Below are 22990 nucleotides of genomic sequence, written 5' to 3' on the forward strand. Positions count from 1 at the left end.
CAAGAGAAGCATACACAGGTATTTGATGACAGAACATCCTCTGCCGATAGTCCGAATCGATTGATCGTGGAAGTTTTTCATTTCATACATTCCGTGTGCCAATCTGGCTAAACGGGCATCTGGGGTTCTCTTTCGTGCTCCGGACTAACTTTTGAGTTGGTCCAATTATGAGATGTGCCGTCAAGTTCGGGATTGAGATTTACCCCTTTCCCTTCGATTCGGTTTTCAAGCAAGACATAGAGGGCCAAAAGGGGATTCCATTGACAAAATTTCCACGAGAGAAGTGACCTTGCATAGCAAATTGACTCCCACCGAGCTTTAATTTATCAATCAAATAAAAGCGAGCAAGAAGTTGTCATCTTCTCTAAGTTTCTTTCGCATGTGGTCATTAAAGATAGTCTCCTTCCGGCATTGGAGATGCAGCCAAAATCAATTCAGCTCGCGGGGGTCGCAAGCCAACAAAAGCATATAAAAGCACCAATCGACATACATCCCCAGTGGTCACACCCCCCCGTTCAACTTGGACAAAAAGTGTTGTAACGCAGCTGCGAGAATTAGGTCGACTGCCTGAATTCTCGCACTCGTTACGCTCATTAACCTTATGTGACGGGCGTGAGGGGCAACGCAGCAACCGTACAGGGCCCGTTACCTGATAGACTCGAAGCCGAGATCCCAACTCCACGACCTGAACAACGACAAACACGCCGTATGAACACGAACCGAATCGTCTCACAAGACGTCGAGTCGAGCCAAAATACAAACGCCTCGGTTCGGCTCGACTAAACATTCCACGGTTTCCACCCCACTCTCTCTCTCTCCCTCCCTCCCTCCCTCTCTTCTGAAGAGGAAACCCTAATCAATATTGTCCATTTTCAGTTGTATTCCTTAACTTTGGCCTCCTTGTACTTGTTCTTCCCTTCGCACTCGGGCACATAAAAAAGAAAGGAGCAAAGGGAACGCAGGTCATCCATCCCAATCAGTGATAGGGGCAGCTTATCTCTTCATAATGTAGATGTCCAATCCAAAATTATTTGCCTTTATACGTCTAATTAAACTGAATTTGCAAAGGGTTTCCATGACAAATTACCGGGCTCTTTCTGTTTAGACTTGGAAGCTTTCCCCTTTCCCGAAAACAACCGATTCACCTGACCCAATAAAAAATTTGGGAAACAGAAAAAATTTTCAGGCCATTTTTTTTTTTGTCCTCAAAAGCACTCCATCAACACCCTCTTTTAATAGTTTTTCCAATCAAAAGTTAGCTGCTAACCTTTTGAATTATGCCAACTTAATCTTAAATACTTTGATGCTTTTTTTTTAATTTAGTCGTAAATCTATTATCTAGGTAATTTTTCGAAAACATTATACTTTCAAATCGTCAAAAGTTTTAGTACTGAATTGGTACAATCGAAATGTTTAGGATTAAATCGAAAAATAGTTGAAAGGTTTATAACTGAATTAGTTACCGTATAATAAGTTCAGAACTTTTCGAATAATTTTCTCAAAGTCATTGACGTGAACAAAACGATGTTTTGCGAGGACGACATAGGTGACACAACACGTGCCGTGGTGCCACACCACACACCACGGTCAAGCTGAACTTTTTTGCAATTTTGCGAATGTTGTAACATAGCCGTCGGGGGGATGAATCTTGCAAATCATGGTAATTTCGAGAACCACCAAAAAAAAAAAAGTCAACGTGCGACTCGTCTGAAAAAAAAAAAATCGGCTAAAATATCGCCGGGGAATCAAAGTCACGATACGATATCAATTATCCATCCATACACATGGTGGGTGACATATATATACCCAAATAGCATGTGAATCAAACTATCCCATGTATTTATTTCCTCTTCGACTGTGTATGATTGCCACATGGCACGTTATCATCACTTAAAAATAAATAAATCAGATCGGACACCCATAATTAATTTCACGAGGACAAGATCAAAGAGAGATCGTCCAATTTTCTTGGTTATATACCCTTTGGCGTATTCTCACTAATATGAAGAATACTCTTTTGAAAATCGTCGCTCGTATCAATTGAAGTAATCGATTTGCAAAAAATATTATCGCCGTTGTTAGCAATATTATGGTATTTAGTTGATTTGGCATATCTTTCAGGATTATGCGTATATCCTAGCTCATATCATTGATTGATTATATTTGATATTATCTTCATCTTATTACCTTGGTTAGTCTTCTAATTATGTCTATAAACAAGTTTCATGTACTCTTTTCTGGATACATCGAATTATACAGAAAATTTTCCCAATTTATCTCTTTCACATCGTTCTTAAGTATTATCAATAATTTCTTCATATTTGAACAATTTCATAGAGGATAAAAAAAAATTATTTCATTTTCAAGAAAATATTTTTCGCTTTTTTTTTTTTTGGACGAAAATAACTTCATCCTTTGGAACACCAACCCTAAGTCAACTCTAAAGTCCTTGTGGAAGTGTATTCCCACCACCCCACTCTCTATCCCCAAAATTGCACGCGCAAGCATTTCGTCACACTTCGTTTTTGTTTTTCCAAGATCTAATTCTATAAATTCCTAAGTCGCCAGACTATACTCCAGTCTTGTGATTAACAAGAACGTCCTTGTAACTTCCTCTCTCACCCCAAAGAAGGCCAGGACACAGTGCACAATGGTGGTCGCAGGCTCCCCCGGCGGGCGCGGAGGCCTTGCCGGCCTCTCGGACGTGAGGCACCTGGCGACCCAGGTCATCGCGGGGCGGTGGTTCATGGTGTTCGCGTGCCTCCTGGTCATGTCGGCTGCGGGGGCGACCTACATGTTTGCTATCTACTCGGAGGATATCAAGAGCTCCCTTGGCTACGACCAGAGCACCCTCAACCTTCTGAGCTTCTTCAAGGACCTCGGCGCCAACGTCGGGGTCCTGTCGGGGCTCATCAACGAGGTGACCCCTCCGTGGGTGGTGCTCTCCATGGGGGCGGTCCTCAACTTCTTCGGCTACTTCATGATCTGGCTCTCCGTCACCAAGCGGATCGCGAAGCCGCAGGTGTGGCAGATGTGCCTCTACATATGCATCGGCGCCAACTCGCAGGCGTTTGCCAACACCGGCGCGCTCGTCACCTGCGTCAAGAACTTCCCGCAGAGCCGGGGCGTCGTGCTGGGGATCCTCAAGGGGTAGGCCTACCCGAAATCTCTTATTGTCACGTTTTGATTTGGTGGTTCACGTTCGTTTCATTCGTTCATTCACGATTAGGTCAATGATTGGACGACCGGATCCAAGACAAGTTTAAAAAAAAACTGGTTTTCATGTGTGAAAGTGATACGTGAGCAAACATTTCCTTCCGTCCTGCCGGTCAAGACAGAAGACCAGTTCATGATCCTGCAAGATTATTAATTAAAGCTAAGATTTGTAATATTAATTCACTCGATGTCTTGTTTGTGAATTTTCTTGTTTCAATTGCATGCATCTTTTTTTTTTTTTTTTGCGTATACTCAACCATAAGGTCAATAGAATCATGCAATTTGCATTTTTTGATGCGTCGAGAAATTTGGAATAATCGCTTAATTTCCCTGAACTTTTTTGGGCAGCTATGTCGGGCTGAGCGGCGCGATCATCACGCAACTATTCTATGCGTTCTACTACAAAGACACCAGGTCCTTGATCCTCCTCATCGGATGGCTGCCGGCCGCCATATCGTTCGCCTTCCTCCGCACCATCCGGATCATGAAGGTGATCCGGCAGCCCAACGAGCTCAAGGTCTTCTACAGGTTCCTCTACATCTCCCTCGGCCTGGCCAGCTTCCTCATGATCATGATCATCATCGAGAAGCACTTCAATAACTTCACCCGCTCCGAGTACGGTATCTCCGCTGCTGGCGTCCTCTTCTTGCTCTTCCTGCCACTCGCCGTCGTCGTCATCGAGGAATACAAACTGTGGGAACAGAAGAGAGAAGCCCTCAACGGCCCGTCCCCAATCGAGATCACCACCGAGAAGCCGAACCTGGAAGCATCCCTCCCTCTGCCACCGCCTCCCCAGGAGACAGCACCCCCTACCGCCGTCTTGAACGGTGGAGAACAGCTTGAAAAGCAACCCTCTTGCTGGAGAACGGCGTTCAGGCCACCGGACAGAGGTGAAGACTACACCATCCTCCAAGCTCTCTTTAGCATAGATATGTTGATCCTCTTCTTGGCCACCATCTGTGGCGTCGGGGGGACATTGACGGCCATCGACAACCTGAACCAGATCGGGTCCTCGCTTGGCTACCCGACGCGGAGCACAAGCACGTTCGTCTCCCTAGTCAGCATATGGAACTACCTCGGACGCGTCGTTGCCGGCTTCGTCTCCGAGATCCTCCTGAAACGGTACCAATTCCCGCGCACGCTGATGCTCACGATCATCCTCCTCGTCTCATGTGTTGGCCACCTCCTGATTGCGTTCAATGTCCCCAACGGCCTCTACTTTGCGTCCATCATCATCGGTTTCTGCTTCGGTGCGCAGTGGCCGTTGCTCTTCGCGATCATATCCGAAATCTTCGGGCTCAAGTACTATTCGACTCTCTACAACTTTGGCTCGGTGGCGAGCCCCATCGGAGGGTACCTGCTCAACGTGAGAGTGGCCGGTCATCTGTACGACAAAGAAGCCAAGAAACAGATGGCCGCCCTGGGGCTTGTCCGAAAGCACGGCGAAGACTTGGACTGCACCGGGGTCAAGTGTTATCAGTTGGCGTTCCTCATAATAACGTTCGCCACGTTGTTCGGCGCGTTCGTGTCCTTCATTTTGGTCGTGAGGACGAGGAAGTTTTACAGGAGTGATATTTACAAGAAGTTCAGGGAGGAGGCAGAGGCGGCCGAGACGGAAATGGCTTTGAATAATGGGACGACGACGATGCGACACCGGCGACATCAAAATAAATTGTACCCTTTCGGGATTTGCATGTTATCAGTAGAAAGATTGATCAGATATGTATACATAGAACAAAGACGACGTCGCAAAGAAATGTATAACCCGCTTGATCACGATCTTCGTTTAGCATTTTTCAAGAACATGATCCACCCGTTTTCCAGATCGCTCGATTTTTGTAAGGGTTGGAATCGAGGCTGCTGCTTATGGCTATTCTCGTGCTTAACATGAAGGGGGTTTAACACAAACGGGGTTCGGATGGCGCACGGCACCGGCACAACCTCGCTGCCGTGGCGAGCGCTCTCTCCGTGCCTGCGTCTGCGCAAGAGTCGGTGGAATCATCGAGAAGAATAATCGTAAATTGTGTGCAACAAAACTTTCTTTCTTGTACAAGATGACGCAGTTTCCCTTTGTGGTCGTGTAAGAATTCAAAGGGCTAAGATTCTCTCACGGAAGAAGAAGAAGAAGATTAATCTAAGAAAAACACAGTTGTTTTGACTGACTAGGCTACGGTCTTGATCAGCCATTGGAGATTAGAACTTTCTGATCTGCAGCATCCTAGTTGTCTCTCGTCTCGTCTGTCTCCCTTTGTCGCAACTAGATTTGAGTATAATACTCCCCTTCTTGATTCGGTAATTTCTATAATCGATTCAGAACTGACTATTTAAGTTTGAATATGCCCGCCCCGAAAGCGGACCTTGGAGTACCATGTGTACGTAGAAAATGCCTAAACAATATAAACGATTTTTACTATTCTTCGTTTTTTTCTTTGTTACTTTAAGAGTGGGCTTCATTAGGTGGCCCACGGAAGATTTTTAGCAGCAGATGAGAGCGTCTATGACAGCTCTTCTGGAGCAAAAATCCTTTTAGTAACATAACTTCTAGAGCGGAATTTCATTTGACTACGCCATTTCATTTTTCTACTTTTGGAGCATTTTTTTTTTGCTCCAGAAGTAGTTTTGGAGCCACTTAAACAAATAAAAAAAAGAATTAATTTCTCTTTGAAAGCAGAAAATCAATTTCTAGCGAAAAATTGATTTATAGAGCAGAAGTGTTGCCGTGCACGCCCTAAGATTTCACTGTTGTTCTACGATCGACTTTTCAGGCAATTGGCCTGCTTGGACCTATCTTCGTCACGATCTTATCGAAATGTGGTCACAGCCCCCTCCGTTCATCCACGCACGCATGATGACTCTGATAGGAGCCATACTAGTTTGAGGTGGTGCGGGATTTGACTTACCTATCAAACAAATGTGAAGTCTGGATCAATGTGCCGGACTATTAATTTTCGTTAGCCTTATACGAGTAAGTCAAATCAACGGACGAAAACGATGTGATTCGATTGCAAATGGTTGCCAATTCACAAGTTTGTGCACAAAAAACCATTCGCGTTCTCTCCTCGACCGCACATTTGGGTATTGTTGGCGATAAGATACGATGATTGTAGAACACCCAGCTCACGAATTAGGATTTTATAAATGAGGCCTAATTCTTTTAAAAAACTCCAGACTTTAGGTCAAGCCCCTCTCTAACTTTTTGTCTAAAAAAAAAACCCTAACTTTAAGTTCAATCTCAAATTTGTCTCGAATTTCTTTTTGTCTAAAAAAAAAAACCCTAAAATTTAGTTCTAGTTTGAAATCTACCATGACCATTTTTTGTCTAAGTAAAAAAATCACCAATTTTTGCTCTAATCTAAAATTTGCTCCATTAACACTTTGTCAAAAAATCGCCGTTAGTCGTCCCTAATTTTTAGATCCTAGAACAATTTCATTTTGGATAATTTTTTTACTGGGGTGGATTTAATATCCATGTGAAAATGCCACGTCAGTCCGTAACTATCGCCCCTTCGTTCGCTAATGTTAATTTTTCATTCAACGTGGAAATACCACGTCAAATTGGGATTAGATCACTGGCTAAATTTGAAAATACATTGAAAATTTATGATTTTTTTAAGAAAAAAATAAAATTTTGGGCAAATTTGGGATTGTACCTAAAGTTTGGAAATTTTTTCGAGACAAAAAATTATTCGAAGCGGATTTGGGACTAGACATAAAGCTGGGATTTTTTTTTTTAAAATAAAAAAAAGAGTTTGAGATTGATTTGGGACTAGATTAAAGTTTGGGGTTTTTTAGGGAATTTGACCATTATAAATGAGTATGTTTAAGATATATCTTTTTTTGACAAGTTCCTTACGAGCACTAATTTAAAAAGACCGATTGTGCTCGCATGAATTTGAGGTCCCCAACTTTAGCGTTTTGTTTTTGGCGTGTCAAGTTGAATTAAACCCAAAGACAAAATTCCCTTCACACAAAAAATTGATTCTTCGTGTTAATCAATAATTAATTTCCCGATCATGATTAGCATCTTTAAGAAACTTGTATAATTAATTTCCCGATCATGATTAGCATCTTTAAGAAACTTGTCGGCTTGGTCGCATGTTTACTCAAGGAGTTCCTGTGAGCCCAAGAAGGCAACATGCCCGGACAAAAGAGACTCAATCACGGACTCTCGACACGCAGTCCTGCACGGCCCACAACTTTTAACTATTGATGGGCCGACCCAAATGGATCCACTCAACCCATAATGGGTCGAGAAATCCGTACCCGTCAGCACATAAAAGTAAGGGTGAGCATCGTTTTAGGGTAAAATTGGCCCGGTCCATCGGTCAGGTTTCATATTTCAAAAGTCTGGGAAACCAATTCTCACGGTAGGTTCCACATTAGAACCTGCAATAAGTCTTTGTGTTTTCCATATTCTATTTTTTCGAGCGATGGTGCAATTTTTCATGGCCTTCGATGATGAGTGTGCAATCTGAAACCACTAGTTTGAAATTAAATTTTCGACGATATCTATAACAAAGACTTTTACTTTGTTAATGTTTTATATTTTTTGTGTGTCTAAATATGAATTATAATAGAGGGATCATAACGACAAATGGCGGTCATTAGAGGTGATGATTCATTACAATCGATCGATTAAAAAATTTATGTGGAATTTGGGTAGACCCCGCACATGATCCTGAAATCCGTAAAAGGGTAGTTTTTAGGTTCTCAAAAATTGGAGAATTGATTCGACAGGTAAATTTCAGATTCCAAGTGAAACCTGAACCAATCTTGGATCCGCTTACCCTACCTAAAAGAACTCATGAATTGCGGGCCCTATCCGTTCCAATCCAAACGGATACGGTGCGGGTTCTATTTTTTTTTGGGATCCGATGAAAGGGACCTTGTCTATAGTTGTGAAGTGTTACGCTAAATTCAGCATGCACGACACTGTAAATTTGCAATTACGAAGATCAAATCTATTTTGACCTTATCCGCTTAACTAAAACTTCTTTGTTTCAATCTTCTCATCATGATTTCCACCATAAAAATCCATCCATGTCCACATTGAAATCCTCCCTTTTTAAGAGCTCTAGATGTATCCTTTCAAAGAAGACGAAAGCTTCAACTTCCCCAGACCAGAGACGGCAATCTTCCCATGGCGACCACCACTGGCGGCGAAGGCTGCTGCGGCTTCGTCCTCCAGGTCCTCCAGGGGGCGGTGGTTCATGATGTTCGCGTCGTTCCTCATAATGCTGGGTGTCGGCACCACCTACCTCTCTGGCGACTGCTCCAGGGACATCAAGTCCACCCTCGGCTACGACTAGTCGACCCTCAACCTCCTCAACTCCTGCAAGGACCTCGGCGCCAATGTCGACATCCCCTCCGGCCTCATCGCTGAGGTCGCCCCACGTGGCTCGTCTTCCTCATCGACTCTGCCATGAACTTCCCTGGCTACTTCCTCGTCTAGCTCGCAGTCACCCGTCGCATTACCTGGCCGGCGGTCTGGCAGATGTGCCTCTACATCTGCGTCGACGCCAACTCCCAGAACTTCGCCAACATGGGCTCCCTCGTCACCTGCGTCAAGAGCGTCCCCGAGAGCCGAGGCAACATGCTCGGCCTGATGAAGGTATTTCATGCATCGACTAGTTTCTCGTCAATATTCACGTCAGCAACCTTAACATGTGCACGAAATGCTTTCTCGTCTCGTGAAGGGCTTCGTGGGGCCGAGCAGCGCGATGATGTCGTAGCTCTACTTCGCCATCTACGGGGACAACTCCAAGGCCATCATCCTCCTGTTCGGGTGGTTGTCGGCCGTGATCTCAATCATCTTCGTGTACACCATCTGGACGATGAAGCTCTCAACGCACCCCAACAAGCTCAAGATGTTCTACAAGTACTTGGCCATCACGGTCCTGCTTGCGTTGGTCATCATGGCCTTGACCATCGCCCAGAAGCAGGTCAGCTTCCCCCATTGGGCCTACGTGGCTGAGCACGGTCGCCATCTGCATCTTGACTTCCCTCCCCCTCGGGATCGTGGTGAGAGAGGATTGGGCCACGTGGAATCAGAGGAAGGCGCAGCAACCCAGGACGGCAACCATGAGAGTTGCTGATTATGCCTCCAACTCTCCTCTTGATTTGGAAAGGGTGCTGCTAGCCTGACAATTGTAGAGTACTGATCTTCCAATCAATAAGTATTTTATGTAAAATATGTAGTAATAGTGTGAGGGTTTACGGTTGAGATTGTATCATTCCCGATAGATTTGTTATTTGGAAATTCATGCGACTGATCAGTCGAAACAAGAAGAGCAAGAGGGTGCCAATTCAAATGATCCAAAAACTGTGTTGTGCTGATGTGCTCAAGCCACCCAAAAGAGGTGCGGACTACACCATCATGCAGGCCCTTTTGAGCTTGGACATGATCACTCTCTTCATGGCAACGTGTTGCGACCTAGGTGCATCCTGACGGCGGTCGACAACCTGGGCCAGATTGGAGAGTCCCTAGGCTACCCGCAACACCCGGTCGGCACATTCGTGTCCCTTGTGAGCGTGTGGAACCACTTTGGCCGGGTGTTCGCTGGGTTCATCTCGGAGATCAAATATGAGAAGTGGAAGGTGCCCCGTCCCGCCATCATGATGCTCTCGCTCGTCGTGTCTCGTCCTAATCCCCACCCCTGGGTCCGTCTACGTCGCGTCTCTCCTCATTGGATTCTCCTAGGGGCGCGCAACTCAAGCCTCCTCTTCATCATCATCTCCGAGCTCTTCGGGCTCAGGTACTACTCGACGCTCTTCAATTGTGGGCAGCTGGCCAGTCCCTTCGGATCTTACACCCTCAACGTGCTGGTCGTAGGGTGGTTGCACGACCAGGAGACCACGAGGCAGCTGGCGGCCAGACGACTGAACTAATCGGCGACGATGGAGTTGACTTGCTTCGGGAGGCGGTGTTAACGGACGTCATTCAGCATTCTGGCAAACGTGAACGCGGTCAACGTGCTCATCTTGCTGGTTCTAGTCGTGAGGACCAGGAAGCACTACCAAGGGGACATCTACAAGAGGTGTAGAGATCAAATGGCTGAGAATGAGAAGGGAATTGCGTTAAGCAATGCCAACACTGATGATCCTCAGGACGTAAAAGATAAGAGAGTGAGAAGGAACAAGTGAAATTGATGAACATTGAAACCCCCCCCCCAATCTGATCAGCAGGAAGGATTTTTCAAGTTATTTTTTCTTTATCATTTGTCAAGTAGGTGAAGTCAAATCTCATGCAGAGTGGCTCATTGGGAAGGATCCAAATGGATGTCAGGCCGAGGCCCACTGATTGACCCGAGGACCCGAATTGCCCCCAATCCAACAACATCTGTTGGATCTTGTGATGCTCCTACTCCTCGAGCACCACGCAGGTTGTCCAGCCGAATTATTAAAATCACAGAATCGTGACGTGAAATATATTTGTTTTTTTTAATCTTTTCAAGGAAAAACATTTTTATAATACTAGGGATTTTCTCGAATGAATGGTCCCTGATGGTGCAAAGATCGATCGATGATTAATCGACTGCATGCACAAAGGCAAATGGAAAAACGAAATATCACTCGGACAATCTAGGAACTAACTTCCGACATCTCTTGCTCGTTTCTGGACCGGTATCACCTGGTCAAGAATCTGGGCTCAACCCAAGTCCATTAAACTTGTAAAGATGTCCAAAGGGCCTTTCCAAGATTTGTTAGATCCATTTCGTCGGGGCGTTTTGGATTATCAAAAGAAGAAATAAAAAATAGATTCAGCTCATTTATGCCGCTATGAAGCTTTTGCAGAAGGCAGTCTGCAGGACACTCTGTTCGACGACAACAGGCTTTGACGCTGTGCTTTTGCTATTTTCTCTGTTCTGTTGTGCAGGAAATAAAACGGAAGAACGAAAGGGACCTCTGTTTACAGCTTCCACAGAAGCCATTGTGAGAGAGCCTCGTCTTCAACCTCCGGCAAAGCATTTTTAACTGAATCAATGAAAAACTGCGAAGAATCTAACCCAGAAATCATCGAAACCTTCACTCGGACACAAAACAGAGAGAGAGAGAGAGGGAGGGAGAGATAGCCCAACTCAAAAAAGTGAAAAAGGGTTTTTTGTCCACACTTGCTGAGGAATAACCATCAGTAGCAACATCTTTTACCACCAGCCCCAGCAAAGAATCTCAATCCCTCATGCAGATATAAGGATATGCGCTCGCTCTCTCTGTCTCTCTTCTTTCTCTCTCTAGCGATTTTCTCTAACTATTTGCAGAATGATTAGCAAGCAAGGCAGGAATGTGAGTGTCTGAAAGGGGGTCTCGCAAGAAACAGAGGATTAGGGTAGGGAGAGGGAGAGAGAGAGAATGGAGGAGGAGGGGGAGGTGTTTCTCTCTCCACCTCATTCCCGCTCCCATTGTGTCCCCATCCTCTGACTTCCTTCCTCCATTTCTTCTTGTTGAAAATGAAGTAAACAAAACCTCCAAGAATGGAAAAACCAAAACCCTGCCCTCAAGAAAGTTTAAAATAGAGTTTTCCGGCAGGTAATTATTTTATAATCACCGCTTAGGCCTGTGTTATTATAAAGCCCACCTCCCCTGCACAATTTCCTGAAATTCTGTAGCTACATCTCATCAAGCATCAAAGGCAAAGGTCCTTTCTCTTTTCTTTCTAATTTTTTTCTTAGCGGGATTTTAGTTTTGGGAGAAGCAAACAACCAGCTCCGGCAGAACTAGCGGCTCCCCCATTTGCCTCATTATTGCTTGCTGTGCCTAGGAGAGGAGGATGAGGATGTTGTTCCCGACCACCTGCATTCTCCCTGCGTGCATCTTCTTCGTCTCTCTCTCCCTCTCGGCTGCTATGAACCTCACCCTCCCTCACCAACACCCGGACCCTGAAGCTGTTGTCCAAGATGTGCACAGGTATGTCTAGTCTCTAATCCTCATCTGCATTCATCCCGCATCCAGCAATGTCTTCTAAGGCCCCGAAACCTTCTGGCCAAGGACAAGCCGAGATACCCACTCTGTTTTTTGACCCACATTGCTCTGTTTTCTCCCCCAAATCTCAAATCTGACAGATTTTCCCCTTTCTTTTGGTCAAAGAGATTTCTCCCCAGGTTTTTCTTCCTCGAGAGATTTCTTTCATTTTTCCTCAAGACAAGCAAATCATCCTCTGAGCTCACCAAGCAGACAGCATTTGCACAATACACTCTCAAGTCCCAGCCATTGCGGGCAAAGAACCCATCCAAGCCTTGTGCATTTTCCCACATTTGATAGGAAATAGTGGGATACTGCCCTCATTTCTTGCCTCGCAGCCTCTTTTCAACTCTTCTTCTAACACCAAAAACAAGAAAAACAAAACCCACCTGCTCTTTCTTTAGTTATTCCTTCCAGGTTTTTCGAACAAAGCAAAAACCTTCCTTGCAATTTAATCTTTGCAGGAGACTGAATGCCTCCCTCTCAAGAAGACTCCTGTCCTCGTCCTCCTCGTCGTGTGGCACCGGCAACCCCATCGACGACTGCTGGCGGTGTGACCCGAACTGGGCCTCGAACCGGCAGCGCCTGGCAGACTGTGGCATTGGGTTTGGGCAGTCGGCGCTGGGTGGTCGTGACGGGCGCATCTACGTGGTGACCGACTCCTCGGACTTGGATGTGGTGAACCCGAAACCGGGGACGCTCCGGTTCGGGGCCATCCAGGACGAGCCCCTGTGGATCATCTTCTCCGCCGACATGTTGATCCGGCTCAAGCACGAGCTCATCCTCAACAGCTTCAAGACCATCGATGGCCGGGGGCACAACATCCAAATCACAGGCAACGGCTGCCTCACCGTCCAATACATCTCCAACATCATCATCCACAACGTCCACATCCACCACTGCAAGCCCTCCGGCAACACCAACATCCGATCGTCGCCGACCCACGTCGGGTGGCGCGGGCGATCCGACGGGGACGGGATATCGATATTCGGGGCGTCGCACATATGGGTGGACCACTGCTCGCTGTCGTACTGCGCGGACGGGCTGATTGACGCAATCATGGGCTCGACGGCAATCACGATATCGAACAGCTACTTCTCGCACCACGACGAGGTGATGCTGCTGGGGCACGACGACAAGTACGCCCCGGACACGGGGATGCAGGTGACAATCGCGTTCAACCACTTCGGGGAGGCGCTGGTGCAGCGGATGCCGCGGTGCCGGCGGGGCTACATCCACGTAGTCAACAACGACTTCACGGCGTGGGAGATGTACGCCATCGGCGGCAGCGCCAACCCCACTATCAACAGCCAGGGCAACCGCTACACGGCGCCCGTCGACCCCAACGCCAAGGAGGTGAGCGAGCGTGGGTAGTGAGGGGCGGTTTCGGGATAAAAATGACTTCTTTTTCGGGCTAAGTTATTTTCATGCGTCTCGTCAGTAGCAGGTTAAGCATTTATTAAGTACTATTAAAAAAATTTCAACTTTTAGAATAGTCTTTGCGTTACACAAGACATGGGAAGGTCCGAAAAAACATGGTAAAACTTGCAGCATAGAAAAATGTACGAAAGTCGCTGAGTCTTAGGCGCCCTCGGATTCGTTGAAAAGAAAAAATCTGATTTTTAGGAGGGAGGAGGGTGTGGGTCATCGAGCTTTTTTTGACTTTCTGTCTTCTGCGCTTGACGCGGACGGATGTCTCTGTCTGCGGGGGACGTGGGGTGTTTCCCCACTTGCTGCGACGGTGCGTGGGGAGCAGATGCCGCTGCCTCTGGGCTAGTCCCAGCCTGGTGCTCGACGCAGAAGCTAGTTGGTCCGTCTCGTTTGACAGATTGAGTCTGGTCTTATAAGTGCTTTGACAGGCACACAACCAGCGTGTTTCTTTTGGTGCCAAACTCGAGCCAATTATTTTCGAGTCAGTACGCATTATGGATGTTTTTTTTCGGATCTTTGAGGACGTTGGACGTTCTTTGCGGGATCTTCCGTTATGAGATGAGAGATGGGATGTGATAGGCCCCAATGTCGCTATCCCATCGCAGGTGACAAAGCGCGTGGACACAGAGGAGAACGAGTGGACGGACTGGAACTGGAGGACGGAGGGGGACGTCATGGTGAACGGCGCCTTCTTCGTGCCGTCCGGGGTCGGCCTCAGCGCTCAGTACTCCAAGGCCTCCAGCATTGAGCCCAAGTCTGCTGGCCTCATCAACCAGTTGACCATGAACGCTGGCGTCTTCGGCGATCCTAGGTACACCTCTCTCTCTCTCTCTCTCTTCGTCGCATTTCCCGGCATTGTTGTTAGTTATTATTTGCTTCAACAGTGGATTCATTTACTCTGCTAAGCTCAGTGTCAGACACGGAGATTTAGATTAGAGGATCACACTAGTTCGGGGGTGATCGAGTTCAAAAGATTAAATTACACATCTATACAAAGCCGCACCGAGTTACTGAGCTCTCCATTGGTTTGTCATGGCTAAGCTCTAAATTATGGTACCCTTTTTGATAGTATCACACTGTCTTGGTACATGACAGGATTCGGATTTTTGTGAAGTTACATTGTTAGTTGGTAGGAAGATAAGTTCCAGGCTGAGGTAGTACTGGTGCTTCTGCTTCTCAAGTATCTATCTCAACTGTCAAAGTAGATTGGGTGTGCTCATTTATACTTGAATACAGCTCTTCACAAATGCAATTTTCATCCGAGAGATTTGGTTATAAATTGCATTCTTCCAGAAGTATTTTCTCGGAATAGTGAACAAATTGTGCGCTCTTAATCCTATTGGTCTTTTGTTAGATCTTGAAGATAGGCTCTTCACTTTGAATGACTGATTTGTGCGCTGCATCTACAAATTGGAACGGTTTCTGAGTTCATTGGATCAATAATTCTCGGGGAAAAGACAGTCTATTTATTTCTATTTTTTGAAACTGCAATGGACCGAATATAAATCCTGATTGAACACCTTGCAACCGTTCCGAATAAGACATTGGCAACAACAGAACCTGTCAGTTTAGCTGTCGCTGTGAAGGGGGTATTATTCGGCATTGTTAGTCTGCTTTTCTCTTTCCCAGTTGCTGTTGTTGATCCATGACCTTTTAACCAAAAAGAAGAAGCAAGTTGTTTTCCCTGGAATATCATTTGAAGCTAATCACCAGATCATCATGAGAGTTACAGATACAAAAAAATAAAATAAAAACTCTCAACTGCATATGGTGTTATTACAGACATTGTGGTGAGCTTTGTTCCATCTTTTTGTCATTCTATCTCTGCACGTGATCATGCGGGGCTTGGAGAATCTTTCAATAGGGCCAACAGAACAGCCTTGCAGTTCCCTTGTCCCTTTCCTTGTGTGCCTTTTCCAGTTCTCCAATAATCTGCAGTCCTTTGCAGTGATTTGTTCTGGGTTTTACGCAAATGAGAAGTAAGTCCTCTTCTTGCCCACTGCTTTTTACCCTTTTATCTCTGTAGGCCATTTAGCAGTTCCTGACCAATCCCTAGACCTGCTAGTCGCCTATATCGAAGTCCACATGATACATGCTTTCATCATCACATTCTTTTGCGATTGAAAGTCGTACACTTTGTTCTACCAATTCAAATACCTGGTTTGAATGACAATCGCTTTGAGAAAAAATTGGTGAAAGGGCGTAAAAATGCATAATCTTTTTCCTGGAGTTGTTTAGACAGGGTAAATTGCAAGCTGTGAGTTAAATTTCTATGGCTTGACCTTTTGGAGTAGACTCGTTCGTCTAATGAGGAGGCTCACTCAAGTTGATGAATAGCTTTTTTTGCAAAATGGGCATCCAGGCTTGTAATTGTAAAGTGAGCCCAACTCATCTGGCCATTCTGTCTAGGAATAGTATATAAAATGAGATGGTTTTTAGCTTTTTCTGACACGAGGGTTTGAGCTGGAAAACCAGTGTCTCCATGTCAAAAGCTTGTGACTTTGAGCATGGAGGATGAAAAGGCCTTTCTAAGTGCAAGGGCTTTGATAAAGGAGGCGATTTTTCCCTTCCTTTTTTGTACTCTTTATCTGGTCTAATTGGAGGCTGCTGCATTATAGTCAAAGAAAATGTCATCTGCCCGCCCAGGAAAGTTCAGAAGAGGTCATACGGGTTTGTGTGTGTATTGGGGTTAGAAAGTGAATGAGTGAGTGAGTGTGTACTCAGTTCATATTCCCTGCATCTGCTGTCCAGCCAATACTTGTGGGATCCGCTTATGACAACTGCATTATTTTCTTTAGGTTGGACTAAGGAGGCGTTGTGGGCCCCACCCACCTGTTTGTTTGTTTTGTTTTTTTTTTTTTGAGGGGGGAGGGGGCATTGGTTTGGGATCTGATATGAACTAGACAGCGACAACCAGCTGCGCTAGTGTTAGCATCTAGATACAATAATTGAGAAAAAAAGAAAAGAAAAGAAGATTTCCACCAAGTGACCTTGGTCCCTGTCCTATTCACGTTTGCATGTTCAATGTTATTACCGTTGTGTCCCCCCAACCGTGCTCTCAGGATTTGTGTCTGCACACACCTGAACAGGGGAGGAAGGGAGAGAGATGGTCCCTCATCCCAACTCCCATCAGCCCATCTTGCTTTGAAACCATGGGAGGTTCGGGCGAATGCTTTGCCTGGACCCGGGTCAGCATGTGCTGGCTTTAGCCATATCCCATGGCTATGATGGTACCTGGTGAACTGTGGTCGGGGTAAGAATTTGCCGGAGGTGAGAACCTTAGATCCAAATCTTCTGAAGAATGAACATTGCTAGATTTCCTTTCAACCATGTCAATGCTAGCTCGAGATATATGCGAAGATTAGCGGCTTCTCTGAATGAAGTCATAATTCTTCGAAAGTCCAGTTCGGACTGAAGCTTGAACAAATTCTCCAGGGTAGTGCTTTCAAAACCAAGAAACCCAGCAATATCCATGATTTTTACCGGTTTCTCTGCTCTTGGAACTTGGAATAAGTAGTGGGAGTCATCTTATTTGGGTTGCAGATAAATGACATTAGACAGAGGAGACTTGTGAATGGCCGTCTTTTTTCGGTGTCGAATGATGGGGAGTAAAGTCAATAACCTGCTTGATTAGGCAGAGAGGGAAAAGCTGGCTCGACACAGACTGATGGAATCTAGGATGGTCCATTGGTATAACGCAACTGTACCTTACTGCAACTGGCCTTGACCTAGTGTATGCGAGTCTTCTCATTTGAAAGCAAGCACTTTGAGTGATAGGTTCATTAAAATACACTTCTCTTTCTGCATTTTCTGCATCATTGTGTAGCATCAACTTGACTGCATTTGAGTTTGAGATGAGCATATAGCAATGAGAGAAGGTTCCATCTGGGACAGAGAATTTTTTTAGGAAGATAACGCAGCCAAATTTCCAGTTCAGCTTAGATTGAACCTTACTCCTACCACTAGGATCTCTTGGACTCTGCAATAAAGAAAAGGCCTTTTGTTCTTGTTCCTTTTCTCCATCATGTCCATCACCCTTTGTTTGATTCCTCAACCTGATGTTGTCATGACTTTTGTCCTGGGATTATGATTCATTCAGGAGGGTCTCTGATTTTCCTTTTTCTTTTCCCTCTCCTTTCCTTCCCAGGGACAACAGCGCCGGCATATCTTACCCGGGGTTTGCTGGGGGCGGGACCAGCACGGGCTCCTCCACCGACGGTGCCGTCGGTGCAGGAGGTGGGTCTGACGGAGGGGAAGGTGACTACTTTGGAATGATATTCGGGAGCGATGCGCCACCAGCACATTCATCAGCTACCTCAATCCTTTTGTTTTTACTAATCATTTTGGTTTTGTACACTAGTACCAACCGTGGTGCTCTATTATCATTGCAATTGTTGACATTGTAGAAACATTGCCAAAGAAAAAAAAAAATTCATGTGAGAGCCTAAAAACTATTGAATAGAAAAAATCGATTCGATGTGGTTCCTAAACTATTATCCGGTTTGATTTTATTTCTAGTTTTCTTCGAGCTGTATCTGTGCGCTCTGTTTCGGTCCGATTTGATGGTCAATCCGCACCATGCTCGCTCCTATGCGATTAGCAACTTTCTTTCGATTAAGCTTTATAAAAGGCTTGATCAACAGGAAAAAGTGCAAAAGTGAATGCATGGGGTATGGATGGCCCAGGTGACTATGGGGGGGCCATATTGCTGCATTAATTTCAGAGCCTTTCTATAACACCACCTTGTCTGCATTCATGTTTTTTTCGATCACGTTAACGAGTGTCTCCACATAGAAAATTACTCAATTTTCGAAAAATTGATTTCCCGTGACGGAAAAGATAACGATTCATTGAATTCTCTGAATATTCGTGATTAGTTAGCTCATAAGTATCTTTAGAACACTCCTTAAACAAAATCTTTCGCTTTTGCCCTTTATTCTTTCTCAACAGCAATAGAGCAGTCCTGAGCAGTAAGTTCTAACATGGGCTTGTCTCCAAAACAACATTGACTCTGCCAAACCGTCAAAGCCGCAGTTGGGGATGCCATTGCCAAGAACAAGCCCCTAGCTACCGGTCAACAAGGGAAAAATTACCAAAAAAGTCATGAACCTATTATAATTGTGTCAATTTAGTCTTAAATTTTTTTTTTATCGATTTAATCATAAACATTTTGCATTTGTGTCAATTTAGCCCTTCCGGCAGACTTTAGCCGACTAGTGCTGATGTGGACGACGACAAATATTCTAATATATTTTTAAATTTTTTAAATTTTTAAATTTTTTTCTTTTTTTTTCTTTTCTTCTCCTCCCTCCTCCGGCTGGTCGTCGAAGGCTAGAGTCGGCGAGGGCGAGTTGGGCCTCGCCCGGGCCAAGCCTTGCCACGGTCGCTAGGCCGGCTCACCGCTCATAAAAATATTTAAACATAAATTGTTATTAATTATTTCAAAATGATACAAGCGATTGTTTCTTAAAAAGTATTTTTCAAATCATTTATTTTTTCGCGAAACAAATAAAGAGTAAAAGCAGCAACTTTGTATCCGGAATAATCATCGACCACTTTATAGTAAAGAGATGCAATCTTCACTACATAGGAAGTCAAACGAATTATAGAGTGTGGCACGACCAATCGCCTTGTAATTTCCGGGACCTAACTTTTGAATTTTCAAATTTTTTTTGTCTTTGCTAGGCAGGCATGCCCTCCTTTATTTCCGCCACTCTTTTTCACCATAATTACCACAATCAATGTTTAATTTGACTTGAATTAAGATTGAAGGAAAATCATGTTATGTCTCCTTCAGCCAATTACTTCTCCATTTGGCCTGTTGCTCTCGGTTTTAATGGAGAAAGCATGTTATGTCCACGTCCGACATGACCAAACCAATCTCAAACGTTAATCTGTACAAACGAAATTCACAACTTTTCTTCAAATATGCTGGTCCACCGTCGCGATCGCGAGAAGCCATGCACAAATGCAATCCGCGATTCTTGGTTTAAGTTTTAACATTTCCAACCTTTTCGATCGGACATTAAATATTGATAAGTACTTTGAATTTGAACTTATAAAGGAAGCAAAACGACGACGGAAGTCCGAAACCCTTTTCTCATTATTATAGCTTCCTTTCAACAAAATCGGCTTCGAAAGAGGCTATAGATGCAGAGCACATGTAATGTAGTCTTAAAGGGTCAATTTATTAAGAGTCGATTAACTTTTGTTCTATCATTTCGTTTTCTCGTGCACGGGAAATCTTACCGCTGGCTAAAAATTGAACAATAACTCCGGGATGGGCATTCTTAGTTAATTGTTAGGATCGAGTATATGCTTCAGAGTTTAGACAAGTATAACGAGTTGTCTTAATGATGATGGTTATCGTTAAAGAAGATGGATTATTGTCGTGGGTTATGCGCAAAATCTAAACTTTATGCGCCAAAAGCGTATAATCTTTTGCTTCAATCGGGAGAAATGCTCATGGCTTTTCGGGAAAAAAGCGAAAGAAACATGTTGATCGAGTAATCGCGTGAAATTGCCGCCTCAGATTCGTTTTTCCTTCGCGAGTTGTGGGCCCCCCAATATTTGTCCTCACGCGACAGCATTATTGTGTCATGCTGACTTGCTGAGTAGTTGTCCTCCAAGGATTCTTGACAAAAAAAAAAGAAAAAGAAAAAGAAAAAAATGGTGTTGAAAAGAAATGTTTTAATTTGAATTCTAGTGAAAACTGCACTTCAAAAGCCATTGTCACAATGTCACCCGTGCGTTTGGTTAATGGGTTTTGAGACTCTAAAGGCCTTTAGCTAAGTTATAAGGTGTTTAACAAATTTTTTTTTTGGGAGAACTTTGGGGAGATAAGTTGCATTTCCAAAGTCTTACAAAGGCCTTTTCTCAAAAGAAAACCTATCCTGCCTTTGGGCTAGGATTATTTCCGGAATACTAATGCATTTTCTCTTTGCAACCTTACCCTCGCTAAGCTTTCGAAACTTCATTTTTACCCTCACCAACGCGTGATGTTGCGAGGTCATATATGATTGCCGACAAGCTAGATCCAGCACCGGCAGCCCTTGCCGGGGGTCGCTTGATGTTGTACGACGGTCGCCGGCACTAGATTTGGCTCATCGGCGTCCCACGGTTATGAGTAGATTTTCTTTTGCTTGCTTATTGTTTACTCAAAGTCCTCGACAAGTCTATGTTTTTCTGAATAACATTTAAAATCAAAACATTCCAATTACATTTTACTAAAAATTCGTTGTATTTCAAAAAAAAAAAAACTTTTAACTTTAAGTCTTGGCATCTCCTCAAATGTTGAACAAAGTGCAATCGTAGTTACTCTAACAGACTGCTTTACATGATGATTTGAGTTCTTAGCTATTCTCTTTAACTTTTTTGGCGCCTGAAGTAATTTTTAAATGAAAAAAAAAATGACATTAACTTCATTTTTAGGAATTTTCATACTATAATGTTGAAATGGTTTTAAAAAAGTTTTCATCAATTATGCTGTTAGTGGTTTGGGCTGCTAATTGCAGACATTCGGCCTTAATGATTGCCAGATGGGCTTCACATTCGCAAGAGTCAACGCTAGATAAAACGAGCCTCGTGATAGGGTTTGTGTAGATACGTTCTTCACAAAATTTATTCTCGTAGCTTTATCAAAGTAACTAAATCGACATTTCACGTGGGAAGATCTAAGTGGAAGGAGGAGAAACTCCATATTGTAATGTGCCGTTTTGAACTTCAACACGAGCATACTCTTTTTTAGCTTAACTTTCTAGAATTATTCCTAAGTTTAGATCCAATCCCAATCTTGGCTCGACCTTTTTCTTTTTTTTTTAATATGCAAAAAGAATTCACAGACTTTTGCTTTAGTCCTAGATCTATTCCCTTATGGAAATATCGCCACTTGTTTCTTCAAAATTGTCAGCAGTAGGTTTGGTTAGAGGTTCGTTATTAGAATCTACGGTTTCACTCACACTCTCACTTTCCTATGGAATAATTGCAGCCTCCCCGATGTTGATAATTTTTAAGAAATTAATGGCGGGTTTTGGACACGGGGTAGATTTAGAACTGTATCGAAAGTTGTGATTTTTTTAGACAAAAAAAATGCGGTTCGAGATAGAATTAAATTGGAGATATTTTTAGGGAGTGTGGCCAATTTGTTCTTTTCAAGTTTATCTCTCTTAAAAACGAGCAAGAGCGAGTGAGAGTTGGCTTAGGTTGGAACTTGAATTGGGCTCAATGGTATTAAGCTTTTTGAAAAGGCCCAATCTACCTTCACAGGTTTGATCTTGAAGCTTAGTCCAAGAATTAAAGTTTTCGGACATCCAAATAGTCAACGCTCAATCCTGCACCTTTTATTTGACCCCCTCCCCCCAAAAAAAAATAATTCCTCTACCTTTTTCTTTTCGAAAAAAAAAAATCCTATACTTTTTTGGGTTAAATCACAAAAAAGTCCAAATTAGCGCATTTATGACAAATTTACCTCAAACTATTTTTTTACTACAAAAAACCCCAAATCGGCACACTTGTGACAAATTTATCATAAACTAGTATTTTTATGATAAATTTATCCCAAACCGGTACACATGTGATAAATTACTCTTCGTTAGCTTTTTTTAAATTTAAGCATCAAATTACCGAGTTGGATGACACGTAACAATTCACGGGCGTATCATTTTTGGGTTTTTACCCTCTGTTTATCATAAATGTATCAATTTTAGATTTTTCATAGTATTAATCTAATTTAACAAAGGGTAAATTTATAATGAGTGTATCAGTTTAGGGTTTTCGTTCTAAAAATATTTACTTTAAGGTAAATTTATCACGGATGTACTAGTTTAAGATTTTGATAGTAAAAAAATAGTTTGTGATAAATTTGTTATAAGTGTACCTATTTAAAGTTTTTGGTGATTAAAAAAATAATTTAAAATAAATTTGTGACAAACGTACTAATTTTGGGTTTTTCGAAAATCCCATACCTCTTTTTTTTTTTTTTTTGTCAGAGAAAATCCCGTACCTTATCATCCCCTGCCTACAATTGTTGTCGTTGCCAAAGTGACATGTGGGCCCCGGCAGACATTACGATCTCACATGCAAGAAGAAGAAAAAAAAAAAAAAAAAAAAAAAAAAAAGGTTTGATCTTTAAGCGATCGACACTTTCTTTTATGCACCTCCAATGCCGCGTCTAGAGCACCCACGAAAAAAGATTCACGAAAAAAGGTTTCCTAGATTCTGCGATAATAATGTGCTAATATGCAAGGACTCGACACGATATCTAAAGTTGAAAAAGACCCCGAGGCCCCGGTAATTTGTCTAATTCGAGGAAAAGGGGCACGAGATGTCTCGTCTCGCTAATGTTATGTACTTTCTTATTCTTGCGATTATAATGTGATATACATAC

General features: G+C 43.7%; 2 protein-coding genes and 1 pseudogene across 2 annotated transcripts; all 3 read left to right on the forward strand.

Moving 5' to 3' along the window:
* The first annotated feature begins 2631 nt into the window (after window positions 1–2631).
* On the forward strand, window positions 2632–5107 carry LOC115750836. Its single transcript, XM_030688420.2, has 2 exons — window positions 2632–3150; window positions 3565–5107. The coding sequence occupies exons 1-2, from the start codon at window positions 2651–2653 to the stop codon at window positions 5105–5107; spliced, it is 2043 nt and encodes a 680-aa protein (XP_030544280.2). The 5' UTR covers window positions 2632–2650.
* Window positions 5108–8356: 3249 nt separating this feature from the next.
* On the forward strand, window positions 8357–10359 carry LOC115754994 (annotated as a pseudogene).
* A 791-nt stretch (window positions 10360–11150) lies between these two features.
* On the forward strand, window positions 11151–18043 carry LOC115750840 (probable pectate lyase 5). Its single transcript, XM_030688433.2, has 5 exons — window positions 11151–11490; window positions 11902–12120; window positions 12639–13530; window positions 14211–14416; window positions 17753–18043. The coding sequence occupies exons 2-5, from the start codon at window positions 11984–11986 to the stop codon at window positions 18009–18011; spliced, it is 1494 nt and encodes a 497-aa protein (XP_030544293.2). The 5' UTR covers window positions 11151–11490; window positions 11902–11983; the 3' UTR covers window positions 18012–18043.
* The last annotated feature ends 4947 nt before the right edge of the window (window positions 18044–22990 follow it).

The sequence above is a fragment of the Rhodamnia argentea genome, chromosome 5 (assembly GCF_020921035.1).
Source record: "Rhodamnia argentea isolate NSW1041297 chromosome 5, ASM2092103v1, whole genome shotgun sequence".
Lineage (NCBI taxonomy): Eukaryota > Viridiplantae > Streptophyta > Magnoliopsida > Myrtales > Myrtaceae > Rhodamnia > Rhodamnia argentea.